The sequence below is a fragment of the Carlito syrichta genome, unplaced genomic scaffold (genome assembly GCF_000164805.1).
Source record: "Carlito syrichta isolate Samal-C Ts95f unplaced genomic scaffold, Tarsius_syrichta-2.0.1 Scaffold287916, whole genome shotgun sequence".
In the NCBI taxonomy this organism is placed as follows: domain Eukaryota; kingdom Metazoa; phylum Chordata; class Mammalia; order Primates; family Tarsiidae; genus Carlito; species Carlito syrichta.
In genome coordinates, this window is record NW_007232012.1 from 299,362 (window position 1) to 322,283 (window position 22,922).

Consider the following 22,922-nt stretch of genomic DNA (forward strand, 5'->3'; position numbering starts at 1 on the left):
CCTTATGAAAAAATAATTATATCACATAAGATATGATGGTATAATACTCTTGTTAACCGATATTTCTTTAAAACTGATTCCAAACTTTTAGGTTTGTTGTAACGGAGTTCTCTATGATCTCCAGCCTGGAAATCGCTGTTGTGAAGAAAAGTATATTCCATTTGTTCTGAATTCAACCGGAGTCTGTTGTGGTGGCCTTATACAAGAGACACAGCCAAATTTTCAATGCTGCTCTGGGTATTATGCTAGAATTCTACCAGGTGAGGATTGTTTCCAGGTGTAGTCAAAAATTGGGGGAATTTGGGAAAACATTAAACACATGACTCATGTCAGTAAACTATTTCAAACACTCCCCTCTTCAAAAATGGAACCAGAAGCACACAGCTAATAGTCTGCCTTAAATGTCACTCATTCCCTCTTTTGTCAAAGTTTAAGCAAAAGAGAGGTAACACAAGAGACTTACAATATCGACTATATAAGGATATGTATCTGGAGATATCATTAACCACCTTTATTTTGTGACTGCTTTACTAAAATGACCAAATATTTTCACTATCAAATCTGTGAACTGCTGACTGTTCCACTCCACGAAGTTGTTCTACTTCTACCATTTCTATTCTGAACTATGCATGCATTGTTACTGGGTAGATTATAACTGCAATTTCCACTTAACTGAGAATTCTAGGCCACTGGTGGTATTCTCTCATTATTCCAGATCAGGCAGGGAAAGGAAGAATGCAGCAAGGGTAGCAAACAGAATTCCCCCGCCCTTTTTATTTTCCTATCAGCCAACTGAACTAGCTTTTCTCTCCAAATTTCAACTGCATAAAATAATGCCCAATGAATATAATATAATATAATTGAGAATAGTGATAACAACCACTGGCATTTAGAAAATACCAAGTTTCTGGCAGGCTCTATATTAAAGGCTTTACATATGATACCTCATATAATCTTCACAGAATTGGTATTTTATCTGCAGTTTATAAGTAAGGAAACAGTTTTACAGAGAATCAGTAGCAAACCAGATTCACAGAGGTGAATAGGCATGGAAGAACTGACATGAAAATATAGGTATATCTCTCCCAAACCTATGCCCTTTTGAACACTTTACTCCTCTTTAACCAAAATGCATCAACATGTTAACAAATGTTTTAATTAAAAAAGGTGAGGGGAGTCCTGTTCCAGACTTCAAAACATTTTTATTGTTAGCACTGTCAGTAACTGTTTTTCCTGGATTTTATGGTTTGTGACAATCTATTCAAAGTGAAAAAAATATCCTCTGTTCCTTAAAACTAATTAAAAAGACTTAGCTGCATCTATTAATATGACTGCTATTAACTTGGGAGATTTGCCTGTCACTTTCTCAATGCTAACATAAGGTCGCAAAGTGTCAGATTTTGAACTAAGAACACAATCTACTTTTTATTTCAAAATAAAATTTAACATTTTTTTCCCTAAAAAGGAAAGAAGCCAAAAACATTTTTAAAAGACAGAAATAAGCCATGGAAGTTCGTAAATCATTACTGATAGTACATAAACCTTTTAATAATTTTTATAATAAAAGTTTTTAAAATCTTCATTGTCTGTATATGCATACACGTGCAAACTCGGAACTGAAGCATTTTATTATCTACCAATCTGTTGAGCATGCCCCATATTTAGATTCTTTTTGAGCAGTTTATTTTTCACAGTATTAGAATACCTACCATGGTGTCAAGAAGAAAAAGAATTGCAATCTCATGGAATAATCAAAGAGAGTATTTTGCTCCAATCATTAATCTCACTGTACCTGAATGAAGAGATTGTCTTGTGACCTCTGTTCTTAGCCACTAGTCTTTTTTAACTAGTTTAAGACTGGTTACATAAAGAGAAAAGTACAGTGACCTAAAATCATCTTGTGTCTGAAGATAATTAAAATCCAATTGGTAGTCTGCCAATTTAAGGCTGAGATGGGTATAGGCATTTTGTTGTTTATAGATGGGTATGAAATATCGATTAATAGTATTTACTTCATTTTTTTCTCATGACTTTCCTCCATAACACCCCATAACAAAAAGCAGCATAGAATACTGATTTCTTCCCCCACCATGCTTTTTTATAAATATGCTAATGATCCCAAGTAAATGTTAATGTGGGTCATTCTTTGATAAGAATAACAATTAACTGTTAGACTGCTTGGTAGCTTTTAGAGAGAAAACATTTTCAAGCCTGGCCTGAAATAGATTCATTTTGAGAGGTTAATGAGAAGGTTACTGATCCTTGTATCTTATGTCTAATAGCCCTTTTTTGAGGAAAAAAATCAGTTATTTCTCATTGATATATCCACATCTCTTGTTTTGTGAGGCCTTTTCTTCTGTCAGTAACTAAGATTTTGAGGGATTCAGAGAAATATGAGTAAAATATCTAAACCAATTAACATTTGTTATGTTTAAAAGAGGCTTTAAAAAAGTGTTGACTTTTCCCAATATAGATATATACATTATGTTTCCTCTAAGCTCACCATTGTCCTAAGTGATGTTTAATTAACTGATGCTGCCCTGGACCATGTGACACATTATATTAAGTTTACAATGAGGGACATTTTGTTCTCTGGCTGTGAAGACTTAAAAAGTATAGCAACTGCATTTCAGACTAAACAGGAGAACTCTTTTACCTAAAGGAATGTAACAAATATTTTACTGATTACATCAAGCTCATTCCCCCTTCACTGGCATCTGGTAGCATCATCATGAAAATTTTACTAAATTCCCTTTTACTTATAGATGCCACATTTTAGGATCCTTTCAACAATAATTGACTGAACCAACTATCCCCCAAATTCTAGGTATCTATATTTTGAGAGAAAACTGGGCATATCTTAGCCCACTCCTGGCTGTTTACCCTGGAGAAATGAAAACTTATTTTTACGCAAACCTGCACATGTATGTTTATAGTCACTCTATTCATGACTGCCAAAAACTGGAAATAATTCAAATGTCCGTTAGTGAGTAAATGGATAAATTGTGATACAAAGGAATATTACCTAACAATAAAATGGAAAAAAGATTGTTACATACCACAAAGGTATTACGCTGAGTGTAAGAAGTCAGTCTCAAAAAGCTAAAAAGTATGATATTCCATTCACGTGATATACTATATAAGACAAGTTGTAGATATAGAGAAAAATTGCCAAGGGTAAAAGATGGGCAGAGAGTGTGACTCTAAAGGGATAGCATGAGAGTGTTCTGGGGAGAAGTATGAAACTCTTTTGTATTGTGATTATATTTGTTAAAATTCATAGAACTGTGCAACTAAAAAAGAATCAGTTGTACCAAATAATATTTTTGATAATTTTTAAAGAGATTATGCCTTAGAATCCTATTTCTATTTTACAAATAGGAAAAGCAGGACATGGGAACATGGTCAAGTCATTCAGCTAGTCAAGACTGGAATTTTCATGATTAAATATTAGTTGAATCCTTAGAGGTGGTATGTTCTATAACTGATGATGACTTTGTATGTGTAACTTAATATTTTTTCCTGATATGTTGGTAGAACAAAAGCAAAGTAAATATAATCATTAAAATTACAATATAAATTCATTTTTTTTAAAAAAAGCAAAAAAAATCCTAGTCAGAGATGACTATTTCCGGTAATATTTTGTATGATCGCATTCTAATAAAAGAAAAAGTTCTATGTAGTGTTTTGGTAGTTTGAAACTGAATAATTAGTGGATAACATCATGGGTTCTAGAGTTAAACTGCATGGTTTCACACGTCATTTATTTTACTTTTTAGTTGTTTGACCTTCATTAAGTAACTTCAACTAGTAATATCACTGGGAGACTAATGTCTCTGATGTCCATAGGCTGTTGAGTTGGAATCCCCAAAGCTTACCCAATCTTTCTTATAAAAGTAGAAAGAAAAGTTTATAATAATTGGGGAGGCCGGGCTCGGTGGCTCAGCCTGTAGTCCTGCGCCTTTGGGAGGCTGAGGTGAGTGGATTGCCTGAGCCCGCGGGTTCGAGACCCGCCTGGGCAGCGAGACCTCATCTGTACAATAAATCAAAAAATCAGCCGGGCGTGGTAGCGCATGCCTGTAATTCCGGCTACTCAGGAGGCTGAGGCAGAAGGATCGCCGGAGCCCAGCAGGCGAGACTGCGGTGGCCGGGAGCGGCCACTGCACTCCAGTCTGGGCGACAGAGTGAGACTCCAACTCACACACAAAAAATAATAATTGGGGAACCTAATAGTAAAGGGAGTTAACAGGTCTCCTTTAAATGACAAAAGATCGTTTGTAATGAGTCTTTCAGGAGCAAGGACTTAGGTTTGTCCACTTTCACCAGATCATATAAAGAGATAGCCAGTTCATAAAACCTTAGAATCAAGTATCTAATGGACATTGAGATCCTCTGAGACCAAGGATCCTCACTGATTCTACAAGACCAATCTATTCTCCAAGTTAACTTTTAGCAATTGGTCAGGAAAAGTCATGAACAGCTTCCTACCTTTGAGGAGAGATTTTCCATTTTGCAAGATGTCACAGCCTAGTATCTGGGACCCAGCAAATGCATTTTGTTCTGACAAAATTAACATTTACCCTCAACTCTTTGTGACCACCATTCTACTTTCTGTATCTATGAATCTGACTTCTTTAGGTACCTGATATAATTGGTATCATGCAATATTTGTCCTTTTCTATCTGACTTATTTCACCTAGTGGTCATTCATGTTGTAATATGTATCAGAATTTAATTCCTTTTTAAGGCTGAATAATATCTCATTACATGTATATATCACATTTTATTTAACCATGCATTAATCAATACATTTTTGGATGTTTTCTATCTGTTGGCTATTGTGAATAAAGCTGTTATAAACACTGTGTTCAAATATCTGTTTAAGCTTTTGCTTTCAGTTATTTTGTATATGTACACAAAAGCAAAATTGCTGGATCATATAGTAATTCCATGTTTAATTTTTTTGAGAAACTGCCATACTGTTTTGTGGAACATTTTATACTTCCAACAATGGACAAATGTGCCAATTTGTTCATATCCTTACTAATACTTGTTATTTTTTTTTTATAATAGCTATCCTAATGAGTATGAAGTGGTGTCTCTTTATGCTTTTGATTTGCATTTCTCTCATTATTAGCAATATTGAGCATATTTATATATGCTTACTGGCCTTTTGTACATATTTGGAAAAATGTCTTTTTGAGTTATTTGCCCATTTTAAAAATAAGAGTACTGTTTTTATTTTATTGAATTATAAATTTGTATATCTTTGGGATACTATTTTTTATAAAATATAGACTTTCTACATATTTTCTCCCATGGTTGGCCTTTTTCATTCTGTTCATAGTACTCTTTAATGCTCAAAAGTTAATAATTATGATTAAGTCCAATTTATCTGTTTTTTTTTCCTTTATTGCCTGTGCTTTTGGTGTTATATCCAATAAATCATTGCCAAATCCAATGTCATAAAAAATTTCCCTGCTTTATTCTAAGATTGTTAAGTTTTAGCTTTTATACCTAGATCTTTGATCCATTTTGAATTAGTATTTGTATATGATATGAGTTCAACTTTATTTTTGAATGTAGATATCCATTTTTTTCAACACTATTAAAAAGATGATCCTTTCTCCATTGACTGGTCTTGGCATCTTGTTGAAAATCATTTGTCCATTGTATGCAAGGGTTTATTTCTAGGATCTCTATTCTATTCCATTGGTCTACATGTCTGTCTGTTGTTACCACTGTAGTTTTGTAATAAATTTTGAGTCGGATGTGAGACTTCCAACTTTGTTCTGTTTGAATATTGTTTTGGCTATTTGGAGTTCCTTAAGATTTCATATGAATGTTAAGGTGGCTTTTTTAAACTTCTGCAAAGCTCATTGGGATTTTGACAATATTGCATTGAATCTACAGATCACTTTGGGTAGTATTAATATCTAAACGATATTAGATCTTCCAATTCATGAATATGGGATGGTCTTTCATTTAGTTGTCTTCTTTAATTTTTTTCCATGATATTTTGTAATTTTCAGTATACAAGTCTATCACCTCTTTGGTAAGCTCATTCTTAAGCATTTTATTTATTTGACAATGTAAATAAAACTGTCTTCTTAATTTTCTTTTCAGATTGTTTATTCTTAGTGAACAGAAATACACCTAATTTTCAGTGTTACATATTGTATATCCTGCAACTTTGCTGAATCTGTTTATTGGTTCTAACAGATTGTTTTTGTGGAACACTTAGAATTTCCTCCATATAAAATCATGTTGTCTAAGAACAGAGCTAGTTTTATTTCTACCTTTTCAATTTGGATGGCTTTTATTTTTTTCTCTTGCCTAATTGCTCTGCCTATAACATCCAATATTATGTTGAATAGATGTGGTGAAAATTAGCATAATATCCTTTTCTTGTTCCTGATCTTAGAGGAAAAGCTCTTAGTCTTTCACTTTTAAATGTTACATTAGCTGAAGGTTATTATATATGCCCTTGATTATGTTAAAGTACTTTTCTTCTATTCCCGTTTTGTTAATGTTTTTTATTGAAAGGGTTTGAATTTTGTCAAATGTTTGATCTACATCAACTTAGATAACCATGTGTTTCTTTTTTATCTTTGTTCTAATGATATGGTGTATTATATTGATTGATTTTCATATGTTGATCCATCCTTGCATTCCAGGAATAAATCCAATTTGGTCATGTTATATGATCCTTTTAATAGACTATTGAATTTAGTTTGCTAGTATTTGGTTGTGGTTTTTGCATTAAAATATCAATAAGAAATATTAGTTTTAGCTTTCTCTTCTTGTAGTATCTTTGGTAAGTTGTTTGTTTCCAGTAATTTGTTTATTTTATCTAGTGAAATGGATTTTTGACCAATAAATTTGGACAGAAAAGACCTCAGCTAAGAGTTCTTATCCTACTTTTCTACTCTTTATATATCTATCTATAGTTAAATATTGTCCCATATTTTATATCATTTTGGTAAGCAGTTCATCTTGCTTTTACTAAACAGGTTTTAGGATATGTACACCCCCCTCACCCGCACACACACACACATACACACACACACAATGAACTAATTAATAACAAGCAGAAATTCTGGGACTAAAATTCCTAGGACTAAAATTTCTAATTTTTTCAGCGAACTTGTGCAATTTCTTAAGAAAATTTGACAAGTTATTAATGAGATTGTAGAACCATTGTCTGGACTATGGTTTAAAGCTATAAGACACACTGGGATGATCATCATACTCACATACTTTATAAGATGTAATGAAAGATATGTTGTTCAGGGAGGAGGACATGTTTAAGAAGGGGTGCTAGAAGGAAGGGAAGAGGGTATGTTGAAGATGCAGGAAGAAAAGGAAGAGCAGGGAAAGAGGAAAGAGGAAGTCAAGGTTCAGGGAACCAGGAGAGAATCCAACCAGAGGTGGACCATGAAATAGAGGTGAGAAATGAAACTTGGATGTTAGATACACTGAGTTTTTAATTAATCCTTTCTAGGTATCCCTAAGGGAAGCAATTTTTAAAAATTTCTTTCACAATTTTTCTGTCTAATAGAGGTCTCTTTATACCAAAACAACAACAACAACAACACAGAAAATCTGTTGGTATTCAGAATATTTAAATTTTTTGATCTTAAGACACCGGGCAGGAGATTATCTTATTCTTATCTCAAGTTTCCCAGAATGTCATGTAAAAGGGAATTTGGAAATAACTATATTAGTAAAAGTCAGTGACTGCCATATCCCTGAAAAGTACTAAGATGTTGACTTAAATACAGTATTTTTATCTCTTCACATTCAGTTGACTTTCCCATTGGAAGTCTTTCGTTTGGTTCAATAAATAGAGTTTATATAAGGAAATTATAATTATAAGCAATATAAACTTATCAGTAATTGGTTTTTTAATCCACACCACTTTCCAAAACAAAATTACAGTAAACAAAAAAGTATTCCTAGGCATTGTTTTCTGTAATACCACATAATCTGTGACTAGACCTAATGTGCTTTTTTATTAGAAGAGCGGAAATAGTCAACATACAGTTACCTATATGTTGGTGTGTGTGCATGTAGGCAGACACATATGTTCATACATCTTTAGCACAAAAATTCTGGAGTTATTTTGAGATTTTGCAACTCAGGACATTTTTCCTACCAGTAATTTTGTCAATCAGTTGCATCTGCATAATGACTGTGATACAGCTTAATTGTGAGTCATAGCATATTTTTTTAACGGGTGCAATGATTGTTATTGTCCTAAATTGACAGGTGAAGTATGCTGTCCAGATGAACAGCACAATCGGGTTTCCATTGGCATCGGAGACTCCTGCTGTGGCAGAATGCCGTACTCCACTTCAGGAAACCAGATTTGCTGTGCTGGGAGGCTTCATGATGGCCATGGCCAGCAGTGCTGTGCCGGACAGATTGTGAGCAAAGATTTAGAGTGCTGTGGTGGAGAAGAAGGTGTGGTGTACAGCCGCCTTCCAGGTAAGGGGCCCTGATCTATCATATAATAGATAAAGAATCTGAGAAGCAGAGAGAGTAAAAACTTGGCCTAGAAATAAAATAAGTAATTAAGGTTCATGTTAATTATATAATTATATCAAATGCTAACTAGGAGCATATTGTATAACAAAAGTGTAATTTCCCATTTTTATATGCATCTGATGTAGCTCACAAGAATACATCAAATTTTTTTCCTCATGAAAAGTGTTATGGTTGGCCAAAAAAAGAAAAGTTCTTCACATGAAGGTATTGGTGCTGGATCAAAAGGACAGTTCCTTACAAATACTAATAGTATACAAAATTATTATAGTACAATTGTTATAATGACATTGTACTATAATTTTTCCTTTATTCTTCTGTACTTAGGAAGTTACACTAATATTAATAGCAATCATTATCAATAAATAAGAACTTACTATATAACAGTCACTGTGCCGATGTTTACTATATTATTATCTCAATTAATCTTTACAACAATTTCACATAAGTACTTTTATTATTCACATTTTAAAAATGAAGAAACTAGCTGGGCTCGGTGGCTCAGCCTGTAATCCCGCGCCTTTGGGAGGCTGAGGTGAGTGGCTTGCCCGAGCCGTGGGGTTCGAGACCCGCCTGGGCAGCAAGACCTCATCTCTACAATAAATCAAAAAATCAGCTGGGCGTGGTAGCACATTCCTGTAATTCCGGCTACTCGGAAGGCTGAGGCTGAAGGATCGCCGGAGCCCAGCAGGTCGAGGCTGCGGTGGCCCTGAGCAGCCACTGCACTGCAGTCTGGGCGACCGAGTGAGACTCCAACTCAAAAAAAAAAAAAGAAACGGAGTTTAGTCATTAGACATTAGTTTTTACTTGCTCAAGTTCACACAGCTAGTCAGATCTACATTTTGAGAGGTTTGAAACTTAAATAATTACAATGAGTAGGTAGAGGTGTTGCTCTTTAAGAATAGAAAATTTGCCAGGCTCGGTGGCTCAGCCTGTAATCCCGCGCCTTTGGGAGGTTGAGGTGATTGGATTGCCTGAGCCCGCGGGTTCGTGACCCGCCTGGGCAACTTGGCGAGACCTCATCTCTACAATAAATCAAAAATCAGCGGGCGTGGTAGCACGCACCTGTAATTCCGGCTACTCGGAAGGCTGAGGCGGAAGGATCGCCGGAGTCCAGCGGGTCGAGGCTGCGGTGGCTGGGAGCGGCCACTGCACTCCAGTCTGGGCGACTGAGTGAGACTCCAACTCAAAAAAAAAAAAAAAAAAAGCGTATTTGTTTGATATAATTTGTAACATCACCCTGTCCTTTTTCCCCTATCATGCTTAGCTTATGCCCCTGATCACCTTTTCATACCACAATGGCCTTGTACTGTAATTATTGATAGAGTCAACAGAGAGACAAATTTAGTTTTTCCTGTAATATGGTTAATCAAAATTGCTTTTTAAATTATTTAAAGTTTAGACAAATGACTCTAAACTTTACAACTCATTATTGTAATACAATATAAGTGTTTAGAATTATTGCCAAATTTGGGGAAATCTCTACCAAGGTCACTCTAAGATTTCAGATATCTTAAGTTTTCTTATATTAAAGTAATTTTCAGTGACATCTCAAATATTTGTTGAATTGACAAAATTATCAACTTGCATTTCATGGGTTTCTTTTTTGTATGACTGAATTTGTGTTGTATGTTGTTATGGATGTCATTATTTTATCTGAAAATCTATAAAAAGTATAATTTTTCCAATATGTCTCTTTATAATTTGTACTATCAAATAATAAAATTGACTACGCATTGGTTAAGTCCTTTTTTTTTGCATTCATTTAATGCTTCATCATATATTACAAGGATGATCTATGAAGGTTTTTATTGATGAATTCCCAGCTATTTATATCAGATACCACTGTGAAATCAAATAATATGTTTATTTTTTTCTGCTAGATTTAGGGACAAGGTCATTGAGATCCAGCTATTTTTTGAATTTATTTATTTATTTTTATATGAGCCTTAGAAAATTCTTGTGAGGCAGGTGCTTATTTTATTAAAAAAAAAGGAAATAACTAGAGTAATTTTTTAAATTTTAGAGTTGTGGGGTACAAGTAAGGATTTGCTGTAAAAGTAGGAATGCACGTAGGTGAGGTTTGGACATCTAACTGGCACTACTTCCCCTTGGTAGAGGACTAGGTATGCATTGTGTTTTCATGTGCCCTCTTCCTCCTCCCTCTCTCTCTTCCCTAGCAGTGGCCAGCATCTGCCAATCCCAGGCTTATGCTAGTGTGACTAGTGTTCAGGGCCCACTTATGATTGAGAACATGTGATATTCAGTTCTTTGTTTCTGTGATAGTTCACTTAGTATGATGGTCCCCTACTGCATCCAAGTTGCTGCGAAATCCATGATTTTGTTCTTTTCCATGGTTATGTAATATCCATTGTGTATATGTTCCACATTTTCTTTATGTTGTCTGCTTTCAATGGGCATCTGGGTTGGTTCTGTTTTTTCTATTGTGAATATTGCCCCAGTAAACATGTAGGTGCATGTGTCTTTTTGGTAGAGCAATTTACGTTCCCCTGGGAATATTTTCAGGAGAAGGATTGTTAGAGCATATGGAGGCTCAATTTTTAGTTCTTTGAGAAATTGCCATACTGTTTTCCACAGAGGTTGAACTACCTTACATTTCCACGAACAGTGTAGAAATGTCCCCCTTTCTCCACAGCTGCACCACACCCATTGTTTTTTGATTTATTAATGATAGCCATTCTTATCAGTGTGATGTGGTACCTCATATTAGTTTTGACTTGCATTTCTCTGCTGATTTTTAAAGCTGAGCTTTGTTTTCATGTGGTTGTTTGCTATTTATATATCATCCTTTGAGAAGTGTCTGTTCATGTCCTTTGCCCACTTTTTAATGGTGTTTTTTGTTTGTTTGTGTTTTCCCTTCATTGAGTTCCTTATAGATCCTGAATGTTAGGCCTTTGTCAGATGCACAACTTGCAAATATTTCTTTCCCATTCTGTAGGTTATCTTTTTACTCTTGATGGTTTCTTTTGCTATGCAAAAGGTTTTCAGTTTGATAAGGTCCGTCCTGTCCTGTTTATCTTAACTTTTGTTTCACTTGCTTTTGAGGATTTAGTCATGAATTCATCGCCTACTCAGATATCCAGTAGAGTGTTCCCTGTGTTTACTCTGTCTTATAGTTTGAGGGTTTATATTTAAGTCCTTGATCCATTTTGAGTTGGTTTTTGTATATATGGTGACAGGTAGAGGTCCAGTTTCGTTCTTCAACATGTGACTAGTCAGTTGTCCCAGCACCATTTACTAAATATGGTTTTCTTTCTCCAGTGTTTTTTATTGATGGCTTTGTCAAAGGTGAGTTTGTTGAGGGATTGTATTTTACTTCCAGAATCTCATTCCTGTTCAGTTGATCTGTGTGCCTATTCCTATACCAATACCATACCATCTTGGTTACTGTAGCTATGTAATATAGCTTAGGGTCTAGGATTGTAATATCTCCAGTTTTGTTTCTTTTGCTGAGGATTGTTTTGGCTGTTTGTGTTCTTTTCTGCTTCCATATAAATTTTTGTGTTGTTTTTTCTGGGTCTGTGAAAAATGATATTGGCAATTTTATGGGTATTGCATTGAATCTGTAGATTGCCTTGGGTAGGATGAACAACTTAATAAAAATGATTATTTCAACTCATGAGCATGGGATGTTTTTCTATTTGTTTGCTTTGAGCAGTAATTTGTAGTTCTCACTGTAAGATCATTTTCTTCTCTGGTTTGGTGGATACCAAGGTATTTAATTCGTATATGTGTGTGGGGGACTATTGTGAATAGGATTGTGTTTATTTGGTTCTCAATCTGCTTGTTGTTGGCGTGTAGAAATGCAACTTTCTTTTGCATATTGATTTTGTAACTCGAGTCTTTACCAAAGTCATTTATTAGTGTGAGGATGTTTTGACAGTCTAGGGTTCTCTATGTTTAGAATCATAGTGTCTACAAAGAGGGATAACTTAACTTCCTCTTTTCATATTTTCATACCACTGATATCCTTCTCTTGCCTCATTGCTCTGGCTAAGACTTCCAGTACTATGTTGAATAGGAGGGGTACAAGTGAGCATCCTTGTCTTCTTCCAGTTCTTATGGGGAATGCTCCCAGCTTCTGCCCTTTAAGCAAAATGTTGCCCACTGGTTTGTCATAGATGGCTCTTACTGTTTTGAGGAACATTCATTCTTCGCCTTCGTGTTTGAGAGGTTTCATCAAGTAGGGATGGTGGATTTTATCGAAACTTTTTCTGTGCCTATTGAGATAATCATATGGTTCTTGGTTTTACACCTGTTTATGTTCTGAATTAACTGCATTTATGATCTTGCAAATGCTGAACCAGACCTGTATTCTGGGAATGAAGCCCCTCTGGTTATGGCGGATGAGACTTGAAATGTGTTGTTAAATACGATTTGCTAGAATCTTGTTGAGAATTTTTGCGTCTATGTTAATCAGGAAAATTGGCCTGTAATTCCCTTTCCTTGTAGGGTTTTTGCCAGTTTAGGGTATAAAGATGATATTCGCTTCATAAAATGAGTAAGGAGGATTCCTTCCTTCTTGAATGCCCGGGATACTTTCGATAAGATTTGTATTAGCTCTTCCTTGCATGTCTTGTAGAATTCAACTGAGAAGCCATCTGACCCAGGACTTTTTTGACGGGAAGGTTTCTGATAATTGAGTTGATTTCCCAGATTGTTATTTGTCTGTTTAGGGTTTAAATTTATTTTTGTTCCAACTTTGGGAGGTTGTGTGATGCCAGAAAATCCTCCATATCCTTTAGTTTATCTAGTTTATTTGCATATAGATGTTTACAGCAATCTCTCATTAACTTTTTTGAATTTCTTCAGGGTCAGCTGTGACATTGCCTTTTTTGTTTCCAATTACATTTATTTGGATTTTCTCTCTTTTTTTTCAGTCAATCTGGTCAGGGGTCTGTCAATGTTATTTTTCTTTCAGAGAATCAAGTTTTGTCTTATTTACCCTTTCTATTTTTGTCTTCTATAACCTGCAATTGTGACTTTATTTTAGTAATTGGATTTTTCTACTGACGTTAAGATTTAATTGTTATTGCCTTTCCAGCTCCCTTAGGTGTGATGTTAGACTGGGTAGTTGTGATTGCTCTATTTTGTTGATAGGAATGTGCAATGCTATGAATTTTCCTCTCATCATTGTTTTCATAGCATCCCAGAGAATTTGATAAGATATGTCTGTTTTCATTTGCTTACAAGAATCTTTTTATTTCTGTCTTGATTTATGTGTTGACCCAAAAGTCATTCAGCAGCATGCTGTTTAGTGTCCATGTCTTTGTATGTTTTGAGGGGATCTTCTTGTTGATGATATTTATTTTTATTCCACTGTGGTCTAAAAAGATGCTTGGTATTATTTCAACCTTTTGAAATTTGATCATGCCTGATTTATGCAAATGTGATCAATTTTGGAGTATGTTCTATGTGCTGATGAGTAGAATGTATACTCTTTATAAGTTGGGTGGAGTCTTCTATAGATGTCTATTAGATCCATTTAGTCAAGTGTCAAGTTAACACGTTCTATATCTCTTTGTTGGATGTTTGCCTCAATGATATGCCCAGGGCTGTTAGCAGGGTATTGAAGTCTCCAGATATGATTGTGTGAGTATCTACATTCTTTCTTAGTTTGCATAGCAAATGTTTTATAATTGTGTTTATGATAGTGTCAAGTGTATTTATATTTAAGATGAGTATATCTTTCTAATGGATTGAGTCTTTTATCATTATGTAGTGTTCTTCTGTGTCCTTTTTAACTTTCATTGTTTTGAAGTCTGTTTTGTCTGACAAGAAGAGCTACCCCTGCTCTTTTTTGTTTTCCATTTGCTTAGGAGATCATTTTCCAGTCTTTTACTCTGAGCTTGTGGGTGTCCTTTGCAGTGAGATGGGTTTCATGGAGGCAGCAGAATGTTGGATCATGCTTCTTTATTCAGTTTGTTACTCTATGCATCTTTAGTGGTGCATTCAGTCCATTCATGTTCAAGTTAATTTGATATGTGAGAGTTTATCCTTGTCAGAAGGTTCTTAAGGGGTTGCATTTTTGTGAATGTCTGTATGCTCTGTTAACTCTATGCTTGCCTGTGCTTTTGTGATGTGTGTAACCATTCTTTTGTTTCTATGCTCAAAACTTTCTTAAGCATCTCCTGAAGAGCTGGTCTGGGGACAGCATATTCTCTTAGGGATTAGATATCTGGGAAGGATTTTGATTCTCCATTACTGATAAAGCTTAGCTTGGTGGAATAGGAAATTCTTCACTGGAATTGCTTATGTTTGAGAACACTGAAGATGGCTTGTGAGGTGTCTGCTGAGAAGTCTGCTGTAATTTGGATGGGTTTTCCCTGGTCCTTTTCCATAGCTGCCTTTAGGATTTTTTCTTTCATGCTTACTTTGTGGAGGCAAATTACTATGTCTCTTGGGAATGATCTCCTCATCTAATACCTTGTAGGAGTTCTCTGAATCTTTTGCACTTGGATGGTCACCTCTCTGTGAGATATGGAAAATTTTCTTGGATGACTTCATGGAAGTCTTGTTCCAGGGTTTCCTCAGTTTCCCCTTCTGTTTCAGGGATTACAGTCAACCATATATTTGGCTTCTTTATGTAGTCCCATGCCTCTCATAGGCTTTGCTCATACTTTTTGAGTTTTTTTTTTCTTCTTCTTGTTTTTGTCAGACAGGGTTACTTCAGTATTTTGGTTTTCATGCTCTGAGATTCTTTCCTTTGCCTGATTAATTTTGTTCCCCAGGCCTATTATTTTGTTTGAATTCTTCATTTCCAGGATTTCAGAATGGAACTTTCTTATATTGATCAACTCAACTTTTATTTTCTGCATGGCTTGGGTGCTCTTTGCATCTAACATGTGGTTTTCCTTAGACATTTTAGCTATCCAATATTTGAATTCTATGACTGTCTTCAGGTACAGGTCATTTTTGGGAGCTGCCATTGTTTGGGGACTGATAGCTCCTTTTTTTTTAGGACTTTTTGTTTTTAAGTCTTTTTTTTAAGACTAGGGATTGCTGGTTTTTCTGCTGATTCTCTCTCATCTCTGAGGAGCAACTCTTCTTTTTTATTGTTATTCCTTAGTTTTGTAGTTAGATAAGGTACTGCTGTCCTAGGGAGTTTTCTGTCATTCAAAATAGTTCACTCAGGGAAAGAGGGGTATTCACTTCTGCTCTGCAACTCTTATTGGACTGGACTCTGCACTCAAAATGACTTTCTGCTTAAGTTCTAAATTCCCCATTTTCTTTTAATAGTCTACTACTTTTGGTATGATCTAAAATTTGTTTTTACAATTTTGTCCTTGTGATTATAATAACTTTAATTGATTCTGTTGTCCTGTTTTACAACCTTTGTTTCATATTATGTTAATTTTCTATCTTTTTTCTTTCTTTCTTTCTTTAAAGATTCCCTTTTGATGCATCCAATTTAGGAGTTTATTATTTCTCACATTTCTTTTCTTTCCAAATTATAGTTAAAATGGTATACTAAGCCTTAAAAACTTTTTTATGGAAGTGATGGAAACCATAAAAATATAGTTATTAAAACCAAATTAAATATTTCCCAAACTCAACTTCCTCTTAGATTTCAAAAATACCCCTTGCTACTCCAACTTTAATCAACATGAAGGATCATATGAGAGAGAGCAAATTAAAGGGACAAAAAACAATGGCTATAGCAATAACCATATTTGCTTTGCAAGAAGCTAATGCAAGCAAATACCCTTGAAGCTCGAACTTCATTAGCTTCAGGTAAATCCATCTCTGCAATTTGTAAGTGTTGGTACTCTAGCCGTCTCTGAGTATGATTTCAGAATATCATAATATTTTGACACAGATGAACTACAAATTCTCTGCTGTTTTTCCCTAATTTCTTCTTCTTCTTTCTTAAGAATCATTAAAGACTTATTCATAACATAAGTAACAATTATTTAAGTTGATTATTGTAGTTATTATTCATAGCTATTATAGTCACCATGTACATTTCTGTACATGGTATTTATCTGGTCAATGTCAAGTTTTGATAAAACTTAGTAAGAAGAGCACTTCAATAGCAAAACCAGTCAACAAAAAAATAAAACTTATCAACCCTAGGTGGGCCTGAATCTTGTGCCTTCATAAAAATAGACTCTCAGTATTGTGATAGTCCTTAAGTAAGATATGCTAAATTAAGTTAGTCACAACTCAATTTCAATTCCTTCAGCATGAGAATCTTCTTCTTTGAACCAAAAAAAAAAGTGTTTTCTAGTTTCTCATTTTATCTTTAGAAAACCAATAAGTGTATTTCTAAGGCATTTACTAATCTACAAAGTTGTAGCCATCCATATATACCCACACTGTCCCTATCTCATGCATTTTTAATCCAATACAGTGGGACACATCTAGAGGAATATTTTAATGTATACATTGTCAAAATGGTTGCTATCCCCATGTCATTTTGTGGCTCTCCATCAACTGTCCAGAGAATAGTTGTAATGATTAATTGTCCTACATACAACAAGTATGCTCAATTAGGACATTTTAATTGATCCTTCAAATTTAAGGATTATCTTCAAAAGATGTCACAAGCATCTGGATCTATACTGTGAGGTAAAAAGAAAGTTTTTTTTTCCTAGTAAAACAATCAAGCAATCTAAAGCAAGCATACTGCAAAAACCAATGTCCCAGAATCTTCTTTGAAAATGACTGGTATATTAAATTGTATCATACATAAGAGTCCAGTATAAATATACAGTCATTTAAGAAATTTTCCCTAAAATTCTCCACTGGATTCTGGACTTCAGAGGTTAGCATTATAAATAAACTAAAGTCAATCAAGAAATCCAGCCCAGCCAACATTTCCTAGGACACTGTTTTATTGGTTAAAAGATGTATACAAGGATCAGGAGACAAATAACAACAACACAAATAAGTGACATTCCACACTTACTATTTGACAAACTGGGTTCTATGTACTTTACATTCATTAACACATTTAATCCTCACAACAACCCTATGAGGTAGGTAGTATTATTATCTTCAGTTTATAGAACAGGAAACACAAGTACAAAAGTTAAAAACATTCCTAAAAGTTACACAGCTAATAAGAAGCTATATTACTTCAGGTAACATTAATTACTATTATAAATGAAGCTCAAAATTTATAAACGTTCAAGTACAAGGGGATTTATTTCTTTCTCATATAATAATACTGAGGTGGTAAATATTTCTGCAGGTTAGATCTCTTTCCTACAGTCATTCAGGCTGTTGAAGGCATTGACGTTTTTTAGTAGGTATTTTCTAAGGTTATCTGGGAATTATGTTTATTCCTGCAGCTAGATGGGGAAGGAGCATGGAATAAAATGTGTGGAAGCTTCTTAGCGACCAGGTCTAGAAATAGAAAATATATTAATTAACGTTTTATTGACTAGGACTCAGCTATCTATTGACACCTAAATGCAAGGGATACTGGGAGATTTGTTCTCACCTTTGTGGCTCAGAAGGGATTCAGACTTTATCCAAATGACTATAGAGTTTATGTTCATTTTTTAACGTTTTGTTAATTATAAAGATGTGGGGTACAATTCAGGGTTAGGTATACAAACGTTTATTATGCAGGTATTCTTATTAATGAGATATGCCCCTCCCTCCCCTAGCAGTTTCCCTCAACTTATACTTTCTTATAGTATTATAATTGTTCAAGGTCCTCTTATGAGTGAGAACATACGGTACTCTGTTCTTTGTTTCTGTGATAGATCACTGAGTATGATTGACTCTAAATCCATCCAAGTTGCTGCAAAGTCCATATATTTGTCCTTCTTTATGGTTGCATAATATTCCATTGTGTATATGTACCACTTTTTTTTTATTCAGTTCAGCTTCTAAGGAGAACATGGTTGGTTCCACATTTTTGCTATTGTGAATAGAGCTGCAACAAACATATGTGTGCAGGTATCTTTTTTGTAGAATGATTTGAGTTCCTCCAGGTATATTCCCAATAGGGGAATTGCTGGGTCATATGGAAGGTCAATTCTAGTTCTTTCAGAAACCACCACACTGTCTTCCAAAGAGGTCGCACTAGTTCGCATTCCCACCAGCAGTGTAGAAGTCTTCCTTTTTCTCCACATCCTCACTAGCATCTGTTACTGTTGTTGTTTTAATTTAATTTTATTTTAAAATTGTGGGGTACAATTTAGGGTTAGGTATACAAATATTCATTGTGCAGTTACCACCACTTCCCCAGGTAGATTTCTACTACTGTCAATCCCACCTCCCCATCACCACCCCACCACCCTCATGGTTTGCCACTACTGTCAATCCTTTTCCTATAGTATTACAGTAGTTATTCAAGGTCCACTTATTAATGATGGCCATTCTTACTGGGGTTAGGTAGTTTCTCAATGTGATTTTGATTTGCGTTTCTCTGATGATGAGTGAGACTGAGCACTTTTTCATGTGTCTATTGGCTGCCCATATGTCATCTTTGGGGAAGTGTCTATTCATGTCTTTTGCCTGAGTTTATGTTCGTAACTGCTATATGGATTCTGATTCTAGAAAAGAACTGAATACTCTCCAACTCAAGCCAAATCAACGTTCACTACATCTGATAAGTAGACACAGCATAACATAACCATCAAGTTGCAAATATTTAATGAATAACCAGAAAAAAAAGATATTATAAAGTCTATACACCACATGCATGCAAAAATTAGGGGAAAAAAAATGTACTGCATATAAATGCTTGGCTCTAAGATTGTGGATCTTAAAGTATGGCCTGGGGACTCCTAGGAGTCTCCAAGACCTTTCAGGATGTCAGTGACATTAAAACTATTCTCATAACATGGGCACACTTCAGAGATTTTATGGGTTCAGTTCCAGACCACCTCAATAAAGTAAATATCAAAATAAAGCAAGTCACACAATGTTTTTGGTTTCCTGTAGTATATACAAGTTGTATCTAAAAAAATGTATAGACCTAATTTAAAAACACTTTCCTGCTAAAAGACCTTAAAGATCATCTGAGCCATAATCTGTTTGCTGGTGGAAGGCCTTGTCTTTATGTTGATGGCTACTGATTGATCAGGGTGTGGGCTGCTGAAGGCTGTGTTGACCGTGATGATATCCTAAAATAACGATGAAGTTTGCAACATCATTTAACTCTTCCTTTCATGAAATATTTTTCTGTAACCTGTGATGCTGTTTGATAACATTTTATTCACAAAAGAACTTTTTTGAAAATTGAAGTCAATTCTCTCAAACTCTGCTGCTGTTTATCAACTATATTTGTGTAATTTTCCAAATCCCTTGTTGTTATTTCAACAATGTTCATAGCATCTTTACCAAGAGCAGATTTCATCTCAATAAACCACTTTCTTTGCTCAACCTTAAAAAGCAACTCTTCATTCATTCAAATTTTGTCATGAGCTTACAGCACTTTGATCATCTCATCAGACTCCACTTCTAACTTCAGTTGTCTCGCTGTTTCTGTCACATCTGCGGTGACTTCCTCCACTGAAGTCTTGGGCCCCTCAAAGTCAGCCATGCGGTTTGGGATAAACTCTTCCAGGCTTTGTTAATATTGGTACTTTGACCTTCCATGAGTCATGGATGTTCTTAATGGCATCTAGAATGGTGAATACTTTACAGGTTTTTAATTTATTTTTCCTAGGTGCATCAGAGGACTTTTTGGCAGTTATAGCCTATTAAATAATAAAATTTGAAAATTAAAATTTGTTCATGATCCGTGGACTCCAGAATGGATATTGTGTTAGCCGGCATAAAAACAACACCCATCATCTCCTTGTCCATCTCCATCAAAGCTCTTGTGTGTCCAAGTGTATTGTCACTGAGCAGTAATATTTTGAAAAAAATATTTTTCTGAACAGGGAATCTCAGCAGTGGGCTTAAAATATTCAGCAAACCGTGTGTAAACAGTGTGCCATCATCTAGGCTTTGTTGTTCCATTTATAGGCACAGGCAGAGTAGATATAGCATAATTCTCAAGGGCCCTATGATTTTTGAAATGGTAAATGGGTATTGGCTTCCACTTAAGGTAAACAGCTGCTTCAGCCCCTAACAAGGGTGTTAAGCTATCCTTTAAAGCTTCGAAGCCAGGCATTGACTTCTCTAGTTATGAAAGTCCTGGATAGGATCTTCACCCAATAGTAGGCTATTTCTTCTACACTGAAAATCTGTTGTTTAGTGCAGCCACTTTCATCAATGATGGCTAGATTTTTCTGTATAACTTGCTTCAATGTCTCCATCAGCACTTGGTGCTTCATCTTGTACTGTTATGTTCTGGAGATGGTTTCTTTTCCTTAAACCTCATGAACCAACCTCTGCCAGCTTCCAACTTTTCTACAGCATCTCCCTCTTCTTGTTCAGCCTTCATAGAACTGGGGACAGTTAGGACTTTGCTCTGGATTAGACTTTGACTCAAAGGAGTGTTGTGGCTGGTTTGATCTTTCCAGATCACTCTAACTTTTTTCATTTTAACAGTAAGACTGTTTCACTTCCTTACCATTTATGTGTTCACTGGAGTCGCACTTCTCATTTCTTAGATTACTTTTTCTTTGCATTCACAGCTTGGCTGAATGTTTAGTGCAAGAGTTCTCACTTTTGGCCTACTTCAACTTTCACTAAGCTTAATTAATGTTAACTTTTGATTCAAAATGAAAGATGTGAGACTCTTCTTTTCACTTGAACACTTAGAGATCATTATAGGTTTATTAATTAGCCTAATTTCAATATCATTGTATCTCAGTGAATAGGGAGGCACAAGAAAAAGGAGAGAGATGAGGAAATGGCTAGTCTGAGGAGCAGTCAGAACAAACACACACACATTTATCACCTACGTTTGTCATATTATGTGTGGTTCACGATATATTAAAACAATGATGATAGTAACATCAAAGATCACTGATCACAATCACCATAACAGATGTAATAACAAAGAAAAGGTTTGAAATATTGTGAGAATTAACAAAATGTGACCCAGAGACATGGAGGGAGCACATACTGTTGGGAAGATGTTTCTAATAGATTTGCTTGATGCAGATGGCCATGAACCTTCAATTGGTAAAAAATGCAATATCTTCCAAGTGCAGTGAACCAAAGCACAATAGATCAATATATGCTTGTAATGCTAAACAACTGTATGCCATTTTAACTCTCATTTTTTTATGAGTGTACAGTGGCATTTTCTAGGGGTTACTCACGTGTGATACTGCAATAGATCAAATGCAGAATCGGATATAAAAATTAAATTGCCTTCTATTAAACAGGACATTAAATAAATTTGCAAAAATATAAAACAACATCATCCTCATTTTTTAAGTTTAGAAAACATTTTTTATTAATATGTTAACGTGTTGTGGGTTTATAGTGTTATTTTTAAATGTACGAATAAATATATATTTCAAAAATTCCTGTCTTAAGTTTTATCAACAGACATAACCCATATTAACAAAAGTTATTTTGTGTTCTCAACATTTTTTAAGAGTATAACGGAATTCTAAGACCAAAATTTGTGAGCCACTGCTTAAAGTCATAGTAATGTGTACTAGAAAATGATTGCAATTAGTTAGTCATCCTATGCTATGACCAACCAGTTGAGTACTTCCTCCTCCTTTAGATAAAGTGGTTTTAAATGGCTTATAGAAGACAGAACCAGAGTGGCAGTGAAGATGCAAAAGTCTTGTCTTTAATGCTATAATATATTAGAGTTTTAGAATGACAGCAAAATGTTTCATTTTAGTGCCTTTGCTCATCTGCAGCTTTTTAGAAAAATTAGTCAATTGCCATATTCTTCCTTCATTTGTTAGATAGGTATTGTAAAAATGACTATTTTCAATATATCATTCTTGTGCTTTGTGAGTATAAAAATAGCTAAGATTCCATTTTTATCCTCAAGAACTTACAACCTAATTAAGGAGAAAGCACCTATGAGATTATAGGCAAGTCATAAGAAAGGGATGAAAGCATGCATATTCCTAAACCTGAGAGATCACTCCAGTCAAGTTGATGAAGAGGGTTGTTTCACTGAGTTGAAATCTCAAATGATATATAGGATTTTGAAAGGTATGACTTGAGCTAAAGTGTCAAATTAGCAATCTAAAAAACACATCCAAGTAGCAGTGAGCAGTCTGGCTAACTGGACTTATATGAAAGGGGGATTCCCTCAAAAAGAAAAACCAGAATTTTGGGGGACGGTGCCCCTTGTAGTACTGGCTTCCCATGCTAGGTAAGTATTTTAGGAACCCATTGGCATCAGTGTACCAGCTAATGTTGGGAGAGGCTGCATTAAGCTTCGGTGAATTTTTTTTTTTTTTTTTTTGCAGATTTTTTAAATGCATTTGCCCATTTCATGATGGGTAATTTATGAGCACACCTGC

The 22,922-nt window shown here is 35.0% G+C and overlaps 1 protein-coding gene across 1 annotated transcript in view; it reads left to right on the forward strand.

The window, feature by feature from the left end:
• Window positions 1–22,922, forward strand: part of LOC103255181 (usherin) — a 465,104-nt gene that overhangs the window by 288,315 nt on the left and 153,867 nt on the right. Inside the window, exons 29-30 of the mRNA XM_008053149.2 lie at window positions 92–260; window positions 8,272–8,490. Coding sequence (XP_008051340.2) covers window positions 92–260; window positions 8,272–8,490 — 388 coding nt within the window. The remainder of the gene's footprint in view (window positions 1–91; window positions 261–8,271; window positions 8,491–22,922) is intronic.